Source organism: Cryptomeria japonica, chromosome 2 (assembly GCF_030272615.1).
Source record: "Cryptomeria japonica chromosome 2, Sugi_1.0, whole genome shotgun sequence".
In the NCBI taxonomy this organism is placed as follows: Eukaryota; Viridiplantae; Streptophyta; class Pinopsida; order Cupressales; family Cupressaceae; genus Cryptomeria; species Cryptomeria japonica.
In genome coordinates, this window is record NC_081406.1 from 515702260 (window position 1) to 515715373 (window position 13114).

At 35.3% G+C, this 13114-nt stretch overlaps 1 protein-coding gene across 1 annotated transcript in view; it reads left to right on the forward strand.

The window, feature by feature from the left end:
• The first annotated feature begins 6429 nt into the window (after positions 1 to 6429).
• Positions 6430 to 13114, forward strand: part of LOC131045257 (gamma-glutamyl hydrolase 2) — a 96985-nt gene continuing 90300 nt past the window's right edge. The window contains exon 1 of the mRNA XM_057978809.2: positions 6430 to 6796. Within this exon, the coding sequence (XP_057834792.1) occupies positions 6503 to 6796 (294 nt within the window). The 5' untranslated portion in view covers positions 6430 to 6502. The remainder of the gene's footprint in view (positions 6797 to 13114) is intronic.

Genomic DNA, 13114 nt, shown 5'->3' on the forward strand with positions numbered 1-13114 from the left:
CTACTTGGCATAGTCTGGAGTTTCCTTTCCACATTAATTCTAATCAATCCTAAGGATTTCCTCCCTAAGCTTCATGGCTTCCTTGCTCAAATCCTCTCCCTCATCCCCTAATTCCATGATCTTCACAATTAAGGCTTTTTTTTGTAGGACCAGTTCATCTTCATCAACAATTTCCTCTATAAACTTATCCATGAGATGACTTATGACTTCATTGCAAGCTTGGTTGAATAATGCCTCCTTCCTATTCTCATTTTCCCTATCCCTCTCTGATGGAGGCCTCTTGTCTCTACCATCCTGCATCTCAGGATGGTCCTTTTCCAACAGTCCTGTATTAGCCTCCAGTCTAGATTTATTGTTCTTCCCAACAACCTCTATGGCATTCAAAGGAGGAGGCTCATGAGTCTCTCCAACCTTCCCCATACTCTCATTCCATACACTGAAACCATTCAAATTCTTACCCTTGTTTTCACACAACTTATGAGTATTTTCATCCTCCAATACCTTATGAGATGAAGGTGAAATCATATTACCATGAGTAAGGTTTACCAGACCTGGCGACACAATCATCGACCCATAAGTATTGCAATCTGTAGTTGTGGTCGTATTGTTTTTTGATTTTTTCTTAACTTCTGGTGGAGAAGTAGGAGGAGGGGTTAAGGTATGCTGTTTATCTAACACAATTTCTCCCTCTTCGATCTCGGGGGGGTTTCAAGATGATGACATTCTCAATAATCTTAGATGGATCCCCCACAGCCCCAAAGCCACCTGACACATTGATCAGATTGGCTATGTTAAAGTGCTTCTTGATAGGGGAATTAGGGGTAGTATTTTCCCTCCTTAAGAGAGAGGGTGGAGATAATTTGAAGGCAATTTTATCCGACACCGGGCCATCATAAAGTTTAGGTTCTAGATGATATTTGCAGTTCGTTGAGATAAAGACTATTGGTTTTAGCTGAGATGTGTTGGAATCCAAGTTGACAAGCATTTTAAGATCTGAGGATTGAGTCCATTCTCCTTCTAGGCCCACAAAACCCCCAAGGTAGTCACCGATTTTAAACAAAACTTGGGCATGCATGAGTTCTACCAGGAGGTATTTAAATCTAACCCATTTAGATATTTTCTTAAACTTATGCATGCTAGGGTGGAAATTAGGTTGCCAATCTATGAAAATAAAATTAAAACTTTGATAAAATACATATTCCCCTGTTAATAGTTCATGTTTTAATGATTCACTTCTGCAGTCAACAAAAAGAAAGTCATTAGGGAGGATAATGATACTTACCTGGCCCACATATGTTTTTTCCAACTAGCGAGCAATGGACTCAACAGATTGTCCTTTCCTGCACCATTTGGCAAATAGATCATACTTTCTGCAATGATCCCTCAAACCTTTGACAAATTTATCTTTAAAAACTTGCATAAAATCGTCCTTCGGTTTAGGGTTTTCTACTCCAGATCTGTTTGGCCACTCTTGAGCAATGGGCATGGATGTTTTTGGAAATTGTTTTGCTTGGTTAGGAAATATATGTTGGGGCACATGATTCTTGAACTTATTGCTTGATTTGAATTGGGCATTTCCTCGAGAAAGATCAGGATTACCATGAGGATTGGAAAGACCACACCCATTAATAATTCCATCATTTGATCGAGTCTGAGCTAGACATCGGTGAGAAGAGGAGGCACCAATGGTAGGGTTTCGTCTCTTCCCCAGGGGGATCAAATTCACACCCAAAGAAAATATCGGTGTCAATGAGGATATGGGAGTGATCCAAACCCTATCTCTGAGATTCTTGTGGATGAAATTGCCAGAGATGTTACCATGATCCCCCTTGGTTCGAGCCTGCAACACCCTAGGAGATTTCTTGCTTAAAACATCTTGCCATTCATTAGAAGTATGTTCATTGTTTAAATTTTTTGGATGTAGATTCTGAGGCCATCATTCCCTCCCAAAGTTAATCAAAGTAGAGTGGGGGAACACCAAATTAGCAGGGTCTTCACTTATGGCAGAGAGAGAATGACGACCTAGAATCTCAAACTTGTTCTTAGATAGCCCATACTCTGATTGAGAAGGTGCGCTTGGGAGAGATATCTACATTCTGTGTTGTTTTACTACACGATTTCACATATTACGAGCCATACTTATAAACTCATCAGATTATACAATTCTTAAATTTTATTATGTTATAATTTTCATTTTAATTTTTAGTTATTTAATTTATTAATTTAAGTGACTTCACTATGTTTAAGTTATTTAATTTCATTTTAGTTATTCAATTTTTGTAATCACAACACTTATATGCATGCCAAATTAAATGGTTTTAGTTTTTATTAACACATATTCATGCATCCAGTATGTGAGTGTAATACGCCTCTTGGTGTAATTAAAATATATTCTTATCAAAAGAAGACAGAAATAAGTGATAGATTTCTAATTTAAAAAATAATTATTCTACAATAATTAAAATTTTAATAAGACAAATAACTATAAATTAAATGAATTCTAATAATTCTAATTATTATTTGTAATTTCATTAAAAAACATAAATAATTCAAATAAAAATTTCACAAAAAATTAATCATTTAAAAAAGTAAAAAAAATAGCTAATTCTTTCTTTTTTAATAATCTTGTCTTTTCCACTTTTGGAACTCAAAAAAATATGGAATATTCAACTAAAAGAAGATACCATTAAAAAATATTATTATTAAAAGTAGAAAATAGTAGTTTTCTCTTTTGTACACATTCTTTTTCTAATTAATCATATGAAAATATATTTTTTTAGTTTTTATCACTCAAAAAAAATAATAATATTAATGTAAACATATGATTGAGATCAATTCAATCGTGTTGCATCCTTGTAGTAAATTTGTAACCATTGATTTCAATAAGTAAGTTGAAAACTTCATATAGGGTACGCCTTCAGCATAATTAATAATAAGAAAATTAATATTTAATAGAGGTTAATAAATAATTATATATTTTTAATCCTTGAGAAAGAATATTAATACAACAAATGTATTCAATTTCATTTATTAGTTTAGCCATTGAGCATATAGAATTTAAAAAAACATGAGCAACTATCTTATAATATAGATTTAGTTTTTTGATTTTAAATTTTTTGTTATCTTTCCTTCTATTACTTCATGTTGGAAATAGTCTTTTGGAAACACGATTCTTGTTGCACCAAAAGATCTACCTGTTAATGCCCAATACAACTACACAACTTAATGAATCCATGGGTGTTGTGCTACACAACACAAAAAGACCAAGGGTGCACACCTTGCAACAATCCCTCCAATACAAGTGAGGGGTTTGAACCCATGATCTAGGCTTTGATACCATTTTTTGGAAACATGGTTGTCGTTGCACCAAAAGATCGACTTGTTAATGCCTGATACAACCGCAAGACTTAATGAACCTACGGGAAGCAGTTAAGCTATGTCGCAAACCTGAGCGCTGTGTTGCACAACATAAGGAGACCAAAGACGCACACCTTGCATCAATAGTCACTATAAAAACAAACAAAAGAAAACTTTTTTAAATCATAGTCTAATCTAATACATTTAATTCATTAAATCCAATTTCCAATTTATTAATGATTTACTATTATGTAAATCCTAATAGTCATTTTCTATGTGACACGATAATTTAATATGGAAATAAATATTTGCCTTTATTAAATAAACTTTAAATTTATTTTGTCTCCTTAAACATATATCTAATACCACTCAATATATTAGACATAACAAAATTTATTAGAATCATTACAACATGATAGAAAATTACCAATGCGTCTCTTGTTTGAATCACAATCTCTCATATTTTATCTATTTCACCTTTTCAATAAATTAAAATTATTTCAAGTATGCTTAAAATACTATATCCATTGGTCCACAATCTTATCATTTATCAAATAGGACAATAAATAGTGACAAGAAAATAAGTTTGCACTATTAGTTTTTTATGAAAAGTTAAAAGATTCTATTGCTTACATCATACTAATAATAATATTATTCACAATTATTATCCAAAAGAATAAATTAATTTTAATATTTTAATTTTTTTCGATCAATCAAAAGCAACAAAGGAGCTACACCCAATTATATTAAAGTATCAAAATATTAATTTTGTGTTTATATCATCTACCAGTTTCATATTGACATAGCTACCCTAAACATCCATACCAAAATGTCTCAGAGTAGAGGGAGACATATACAACCATCTATAGACCATAATTACAACCGATACCTTACATTCATAAGACCAAACTAGACTTATAAACATATTGTCAAAAAGAGGAAATTGTTCTTTAAAAAGCCACCCTCTCCACTTCTCTAGGTAGGTTGCAAACCTTGCTTTCACTAGGCACAACAAACCACATTAAGAGTACATATCTAGCTCTACCACATCATCAAAGTTTCCCTAGCCACAAACTATTTTTTAGTCACCTCCCTACGACCATCTACCTCCACACCATGCTCAATTAAGCCTTCATCCAGTAAGTATTTGTGAAACCGCCCATCGTCATCCTCCAGTACCAAGTGCCAAAATTGCGAGAGAAATCAACAAAAGTCTCTCAATTTTACTTGCATTTAGCAGGGAGGCCAAAATCATGGAGGAAATACCAGTGTGTGATTTTGCTAGTGATGATTTGTCTTAATAAACTCTTCACCCAACACTATATTTCATTGCATGGACCACCAAATCATGACTCAACTTGAGCACACTTTTTAGCCTCTTCTCATAAATCTCTTTGAGAAAGGCCATATATCATTTCTTGTCGACTAATCGAACACGAGTGTCCATTTCCCACCCACCTAGCACCACTAAAGTCAGACATAACAAAATTCATAATATTGAGATTAACAATAGTGATCACCCTTTAAAGGATATAACACATATTGCATTAATTTATTGAGTCTTGAGCAATGATGACAAATTAAACCCAAAGGGAAAACATGAGAATAAATCATTCCCCGATCTCCAAGATCATAAATATCACCGTCCTTTCAAAACCAATTCCCAACTTGCCTAGCTATCACTTAGGCCGAACATTAACTCCCACCTTTCAAATGTGCTATAATTACATTAGCAAGCATGATACACTGATGCATGTCCTCTTCCAATCCAAATTTGGGAATATCAAATCCAATAGGGTACATTGCCACCTCAAAACCATCGAAGATGTTTATCATGGCCACACAAGCTTGTCCCATCCAAATAAATCGTGCTTCGACACGACTGTCTAATGGGAAAAGAGAAAGCATAAGGCCCTACCATCATCAAACCCCTTTCAAAATATGCCAAGTCATCATTAGAGTCAGGGAGTTACCATGGCCAAATTGGCCAACTCATTTGTCTCTGTGTTACCTTCCTTGTAAACATGCGAGGTTTTTAAAATTTTCAAAATTTATTGCCTCGTCCCAAATTAAAAGGATCCATTTATGTAGTTTCCAATTGGGAGTGTATCTTTGTCGGATTGTGTTAACAACAATCAAAGAATCACCTTCTAGATGCACAATTGTGACATTAAGATCACAACCACACTCCACACCGATCAAAACTCCTCTAAATTTTGCCTCATTATTCATAGCAATCCTAAGATTAACCGTTCTCTGAGCCAATATCCTTCCCATATGATCTTTGACAATACATTCAACTCCACTCACTCCAGGGTTGCCCTTTGAAGCACCATCAAAATTGATTTTCACCCAACTCAGATATGAAGCAGTCCATGTGACACTCTCACGAGGATTGGAAGGAAGATCAACCTTCTTGACCCCATTAACGAGAGTTTGATATTTTAATTATTATTGTTTTAAATAAAAAATAATATCATTTATCAATAGTAACATAAATTAAATTTGCACTATTAATTTTTTTATTTTAGTTAAAATGAAATAGTTAAAAAATTCTATTAAACTTACACATTACATTAAAATTACATTAACATAACATTAACAATACTAACATTACATTAATAATACATAAATTAAATTTGCGCTATTAATTTTTTTAGTTAAAATGGAATAGTTAAAAATTCTATTACTTACTAGTTCTGCTCCGCTCCTCTGCAATCGTTGGTTATGCAACAACCCCTTGCTGTTCTTCTGCACCAACCACACTCTCTTGAATCTACTAATGATATCCAAGAGGAATCCTTGCCGTTTGATCATTCTCTTGATGGTCCCATTGACAATGTCGCCTAGACTCTAGTTTATCGCAAACGAAAGGGTTCTCCCTGCCCGCCCATACCCCTCTTTGAGTTGGTTCTCGATTGTTGAAGATTAGATAAATTTGCCCTAATTAACGCTACATTTTAATAAAAATAATACTATTCACAATTATTATCCAAAATAATAGAAAAGTAATTTTAATATTTTAATTTAATCTCATCAAATTATTTTTATTTTTAATTCTACAATCTCATTGATTCGTTAACAAGAGCAATCTTTTATTGAAGGCTTTTCGAGGGGTTCCAAAGGATTGTTGCTTCGATAATTAATGATGGCAAAATTGCTGTGGATCACTAGCATATTGTTATGTGCAAACCTTGAATCTCATCTCTTATATGCACAGATCTTGCGCTTCCCGTCAGAAAAGCCAAATTCATTAAATTCAGAATACTACAGACCTCTAATAGGAATTGTGAGTCATCCAGGGGACGGAGCAAATGGAAAGCTGAGCAAGGCAGCTAACGTGTCGTACATAGCTGCTTCGTACGTTAAATTTGTCGAATCTGGAGGTGCCAGGGTTGTTCCTCTCATATATAATGAAAGTCCAGAAATTTTAGAACAGGTTGGTTTTTTTATCCATTCCTCTTGATTCTATCCTGGTTCAAATTGAAATGAATTGAATTCCTCTGTTAGATTTTTATGTTTAATAGTTTATCTATTCAAGAGCGCCTAGTTTGCAATTAAACTTCTGTTTTTATGATTAATAGTTTATCTATTCAAGAGCGCCTAGTTTGCAATTAAACTTCTGTTTTTATGATTAATAGTTTATCTATTCAAGAGCGTCTAGTTTGCAGTGTAAACTTCTGTTGGATGCTTGTGGAATCTATTGAATAAGTTGGATGCTTGTGGAATCTATATCTTTATTGGTTGCATAGTGAGGGACAGGAAAACTGAAGCTAATTGTTTGAATATATCTTTTTAGAGCTTTACTTTGAACTGTAAATTGAGATGATTTTAAGGTGGAATTTTGGTTTCGTTCTTCTTTTTATTGGAATTAGGCTTTTACATAGTTTTTAGCTCCATCTAGGCCGATTTTGGATATTAAAATTAGGGGCTTTTGCATTAGTTTTCAATTCCATCTAGATCGATTGAGGATGCTGAATCTATGATGAGCTTTGTCAAAGGGTCGAAATCTGAAGAGAGATTGAACTATGTATAAGGTAATGTGTAATCTCCCTTGTTCCAGGAAGGAGTCACATTTGCCATGATAAGTTTTTGCTAGTGTGAATGAGTAAAAGTTGATTCACATTTGCTAAGAGAAGCGTTTGCTAGCATAAATGAAAAAAAGTTGATTGGCCCTGTAACGTCCCAAAATTGCACCCCTTGCAATTTTTGATTGCATTTGGGTCTTCGCCTTAGTGTTTGCGCCTCTCAGCCTGATCGGAGACTTGAATATGCTCATGCAAGTCAAAACCTACATTTTGCTCAACCCTGCACCTCAAAGTCACCTTGATCCTGCCCCAAAATAGGGCAGGACCAGGGCGTGGCGCCCTGGGATCCCCTATTTGGGACTTATCTTGGGGTCCCTCCCTTTGGCTCATCTCAAATTGGAGTGAGAAAATCCCCCTTATGTCAGTCCAAGTTGGAAAATCAGTCAATTAAATCCCATTGACAAGTATATAAGAGGGATTTCCCCTCTCATTTGAGAGATCACGAAATTCAATCAAGCATCCGGGCATTCAAGAGATCAAGCATCCAAGAGCAATTGAGCATTTTCAGTCTTCCTTCAAGCTTTGGAGCAGCCATAGAGACAAGATTTCAAGCAGCTAAGAGGAGATCAACATTCTACTTCATGAAACCCTAATTCCATGTGGAGGCAAGCGAAACTTCACAAGGAGGTATAAGCATTTCATTTTTAGTCAATTCAACATCCACTCAAAGAGGAGGATTTCTACTTTCAGTCATTTCATTTACATTACTTCAATCACTTGGTTAATTCCAAAACCAGGGTTTGATCTGAAGACAAACCTCTATTCCCAACACATTTCCCTTTCTTCTTGTGTGTAGAAACATGTACGCTACTGTACTTTTGGAATTAAGCTTTATTCGTAGAGACGGAAAAACCCTTTTCGACGCGCAGAAAGTTCGGAGGCGCCCCTGTTCGGACACACGGTCCCTGCAACTTTTGCCGGATTTCTGAAAGCAGCTCCGAATCATCTCAAACTTCTTAGATCTAGGTGCACGACTGAATCCTGAATTTGTAGCTCGCTTTTTTCTCATACTTTGTCTTCATTTCCAGCATTTAGTCTTAATTCAACTTGACAACTTACAAAAGAGGGTCAATTACATTTCAATCACAATCAATCTACTTGGTATTCAATCCTTGCATCCTTTGGGATTGGATCTATGTAATATCCCTCATCCTATAATGACTGAGAACAAGGAATATTTTGCTGTCCAAACTGCGTGTTATGCTGTTCTGAGAAATTGCATGTTATGCTGTTTGCTGTCTCAGAAGTTTTCAGATTGATATGGGGGTGAACTAGCACACATAAGTGGACCAGCACATGAGTGGACAATTACTAATGACTGCAAATAAAGGAATGATAGCCAAGAGTGCATATACAACAGATTTAGAGTATTCTATGTCAAATTAGACCCACAAACACGTACTTCCAACTACCTGACATTATACCAAACAATTGGCATACAACCTCAGAAAAGTCATGTATGAAGATGCAACCAATGCTCCTTCCTTTCTTATTTCAATTGATGATCAAATAGGACAATACATTGACAACACTATGATCAAAACACATTAACTATTTTCAATTACCACTTTCAGATTTTCTGAAGATAAGTAACAGCCATGGACTCATGCATACTAGCTGAGATTACAATGAAATTTCAATGTCAAATGAACCTGAAACAAATCACCTTCCTTGATAGTTGAAGAAGAGAGCAATATCAACAATTTTGGTGCCTCCAATGACCTGATTCGACCCTCCTACCAGGTCGCCCCTGCTGCTGCTATGGTGGACTGAGAATTAACTGTTTGACAGCTTCTAAGTCTTCACCTTTTTACCGAGAATGATCACTATCTCCCCCAAAACAAGATGCCAATGTCAAAAGCCAAGTTCGATACCAATATGGATGCCTAGGAGCAAATTTGTGTGTCCCAGCAGTCTGATCAGTTTGTCTTCAGAATCTGATTTGGGCTTGATTTCTTCCTTAAATTCCCTTCAAAATACCCCCAAGGGGATTGCCCTTCATTGTCAACACTAGCGCTGCCCTCCTTTGTATGATTTGATGCTCCAATGATGGAAATAGAATGAAATCGTGGGTTATGGAAGTCTGCTATGGACTTATCTTCAGATCTTTTTGACTTATTTACACCTGCAACCTCTAAGTTCCCTTCCCTGCTTCATAAACCAATGATGTTACCTTGAGAGTGGAGTCAGTGCCAATGTGATTTCCTATGAGCAAATTCGTGAATATCACCCTAACCGTGGCTGATCTGAAGACGACTGAGATAAACTCAGTGAACTGAAGGTGTGGTCCGCATCCATGTAGAACAACCTTTGAAGACTTCCACACCAAAATGTCTCCTCTTGACTCCTTCAAATCGTACCTTAGCAAGTTGGCCTTTGACCACAATTTGAGCACAATCGAGATGACTGAAGTATCACCTCCTCAATACAACCCCTCGAGAGATCTTCCACTCCCTCAGTTATGTAATCTATGGGAGTTTTCATTCCCAAAGATGAAGATCTGCAAAAACCCCTCGGTTCCACAAAATCCAATCAATATTCAATTCATCAAACCAAGCTGCTTTGAAGCTTCATCTTGATCTCCTTTAATACTTTTTCACCCCAACATCTAGAAGCTTCTAGAAGTGACTTTATGAAATAATATTTAATTAGTCACTTTATTAAATTAATTAAATATAAAGTCATCTATGATTTTTATTTTTTATTTTTAATTTATTTGATAACTTTATAAATAATTAACTTAGCATTATTATTTAAATTAATTAATTAATCTAATCATGAAAAATAATAATTATTTGGACAACTTAACCAATTAAATTAATTAATCAATTCTTCTCAAAAAAAGGGGACATTACAATCTAGTAGATTCATCTCCCTCTTTTGAATGTAAAGTCCCCCTCAAGTGAAAATTGAACCTTAGTAAAGTTCCTCTCTTCTTTCAAGTGGCAAATTTGGCTAAGGTTCCCAATTTCCACTTTATAGGACCCAAGTGTGTTAAGGTTTTCATCTAATCGCCCTGAATAGTAGGTAGGACTAAGAAAATGAAATGTTTTTTTTTGTTTTTGTTTTGTTTTTATGACAGAAAATAACTGTTTTCTACTTAGCCTTATTAAATATTAATCTACTTAAATAATGTTTGACGAAGCAAATTATTGAGCTAGGATGTGGAAAATTAAAGTAAAAGAGAATACAGAAACAAAAACAGAAAAAACGTCTGTAAAACAGTAGATATAAAGGATAGAAGAACTTGGAAGCAGCTCAGGAAGCTCACTGATGTGGATGATAGGATGCCTGTGCTACACTCATATAAACGCACTGTTGTTTGACTTCCATGCTGTCATCCCAGAATAATGGAAATTAAAAATGTACAAACAGATTTGGCTCTTTTTGCAAACCAGAAAATGAAGAACACAACAGAATTCACTGGAAGAGTATAGAAAAACAAAACCTCAAGAATTGATCTATTCTAACTATTTTAAACAGAACATTGAAATGAAAATTAAGGAGAAGAAGGAACAATAAACCTCTGTGCATTTGAAGAGCTATAAGTACCTGTTCTGAGAGAAAGAAAATGATCCTGACTGCAAAAGAGCCTGTCAAAATGATCAGGCCCTTGGTTTGGTCTTCCAACCTCCACAGGCAGTTAATGGAATGGGGGAAAAATGGATTTAAGTGTGTGTTTAGCTTATGTGTGTCTAAGACTGACAATATAAATTAGTTTGCAAGTATTGAAATCCTAGGTCTATAGTGATTGCTACCCTAGAAGGTGTGAAGAGGAATAAAGTGATGGAATCCTGTGGTGCTAAGTAAGAGAATGCAACGACTACAGGGGATTCACAATGAACAACATGACAAATTGAAATTTGGAGAATTAAAAAATACACTAGAAAGTGAAATAACAATCTTTCAATATCACCAGGCCAAGGAGGGCTTGCACAAGAATGCTTTGCATATTGATACATAGGAGCTTTCTAATGCAATTTCTCAAATATCCAATTAAAATGTAGTATTGAAGAGTACCAAAGCTCCAAGCAAATGGCGAGGTACTGCTAGGAAGACTTTTTTTTCAAGAAAACACTATAGATGCTTAGAGATTGTTGTAGGTACTTAGAGAGTTCCAGTTGGATGCAATTGATAGCACACAAATCTGTTGGAAGGTGAAGAAGAATGCAAGGGAAGAGTGACTGTTGAGACTCATTCAATGCATCAAACATCAGTTACGTCTGCATGTTGGGAGGCTGAAAGGTGGCAACTTTGGTAGGACATGCTGTTGTACAATACTGCTGTTAGAGGACAATAGTGGCAACTTTGGTAGGAAATGGCTTCTGTGCAACAATGCTATAAGAGGATGAAAGGGCGCTCATGTAGATGTCTATGCGTATGTGCTATTGTTGTTGTACAATAAGGCCATAGATGATGTAGAATGGATATATGACTTCAAATAAATACTAATGACATATAAAGGAAAGGCTTAACACACAAGGACTCTAGGCTCACATTGGCACGAAGGTCGGAAGGCTAAGTGGTCCTACAAATATGCTATGGGGGTGGACACCAAAGGTGAGGTCCACCTGTAGTGCCAAAATTGCAAGGTATGCAATTTTTGACCTTATAGCTAGGCCTTGACCTAAAATTACATAATCTTATAAACTGAACTTTGTAGTATGTTTTAGGGTAAAATGATGTACGATATGTTAGAGTCTAGATCATAGAAGCAAATATCTTTCTCAACATTTCTTGGCATACCAAAAGATAAATATATTTTTAGATTTTTAGGATATTATCAAGAAAAAATGGGAAAAATATTGGGAACCCAAAAATGCAATAAATTTTTTAAAAAGAGAGATATAACTGATTTTTTTTACATTTAAAGCCACCCTAATTGTATAGAGAGTGAGAGAGTGAAAGTAAATAAGATTGTGCACCATGAATTTTGAAATATCGATTTTTCTCATTAATCGTGTGATCACTGAGTACCTATGTTATTGGGTATTGCAGTTTTAGCTTGGGTACGTGTACCGGTACAGTCCTGGTACTGGTATGGTTTGGGTTCATCCTCGGGTATGCCCCGGGTACAATAATTTTTATCCTTGTCTTTGGACAAATTTTCCTTCTTTGTGAAGAATGTAGGTTCTACTATGGCAGATTTCTTCATCCAACACATAGTGAAACAATGGTTATTCATTTTCAATCCACAAAATGAACAAAGATATGCATATTGACACTCTTGAGCTACACAGCCTCTCTTTTTTCAATTAAAGCAAACAATAGAAAACTTGGCTCTTGCAAACCTTCTTGGATTCCTATTTGGACACGTTGAATCCCTCTTTGGGCTGTTCTCAAACTTGTTTAAGGAAGTAAAGAGCAATAAAAAGGTTTTTGAGGGACTTTAGGACACCAAGATCTGAAGTGATACTTAACAAATATAACCTCTCTAAGGAGGGATTTGATTTATTGACAAAAGAACAAGATGAATTGTGTATGTAGCTTAACTTAACCAGATGAAATATAAATCATAAAAATTACAAGCAAGGCCATTGAAGCATGTGGAGAACTAGAATGAACCTACTAGAACACTTGGAATTTAGAACATAGAGTTAATGAACTCAAGAACTTAAGGATATTACATAAGCTCTAGACTGTATGGTCTGCACAAACTAATTTATCAA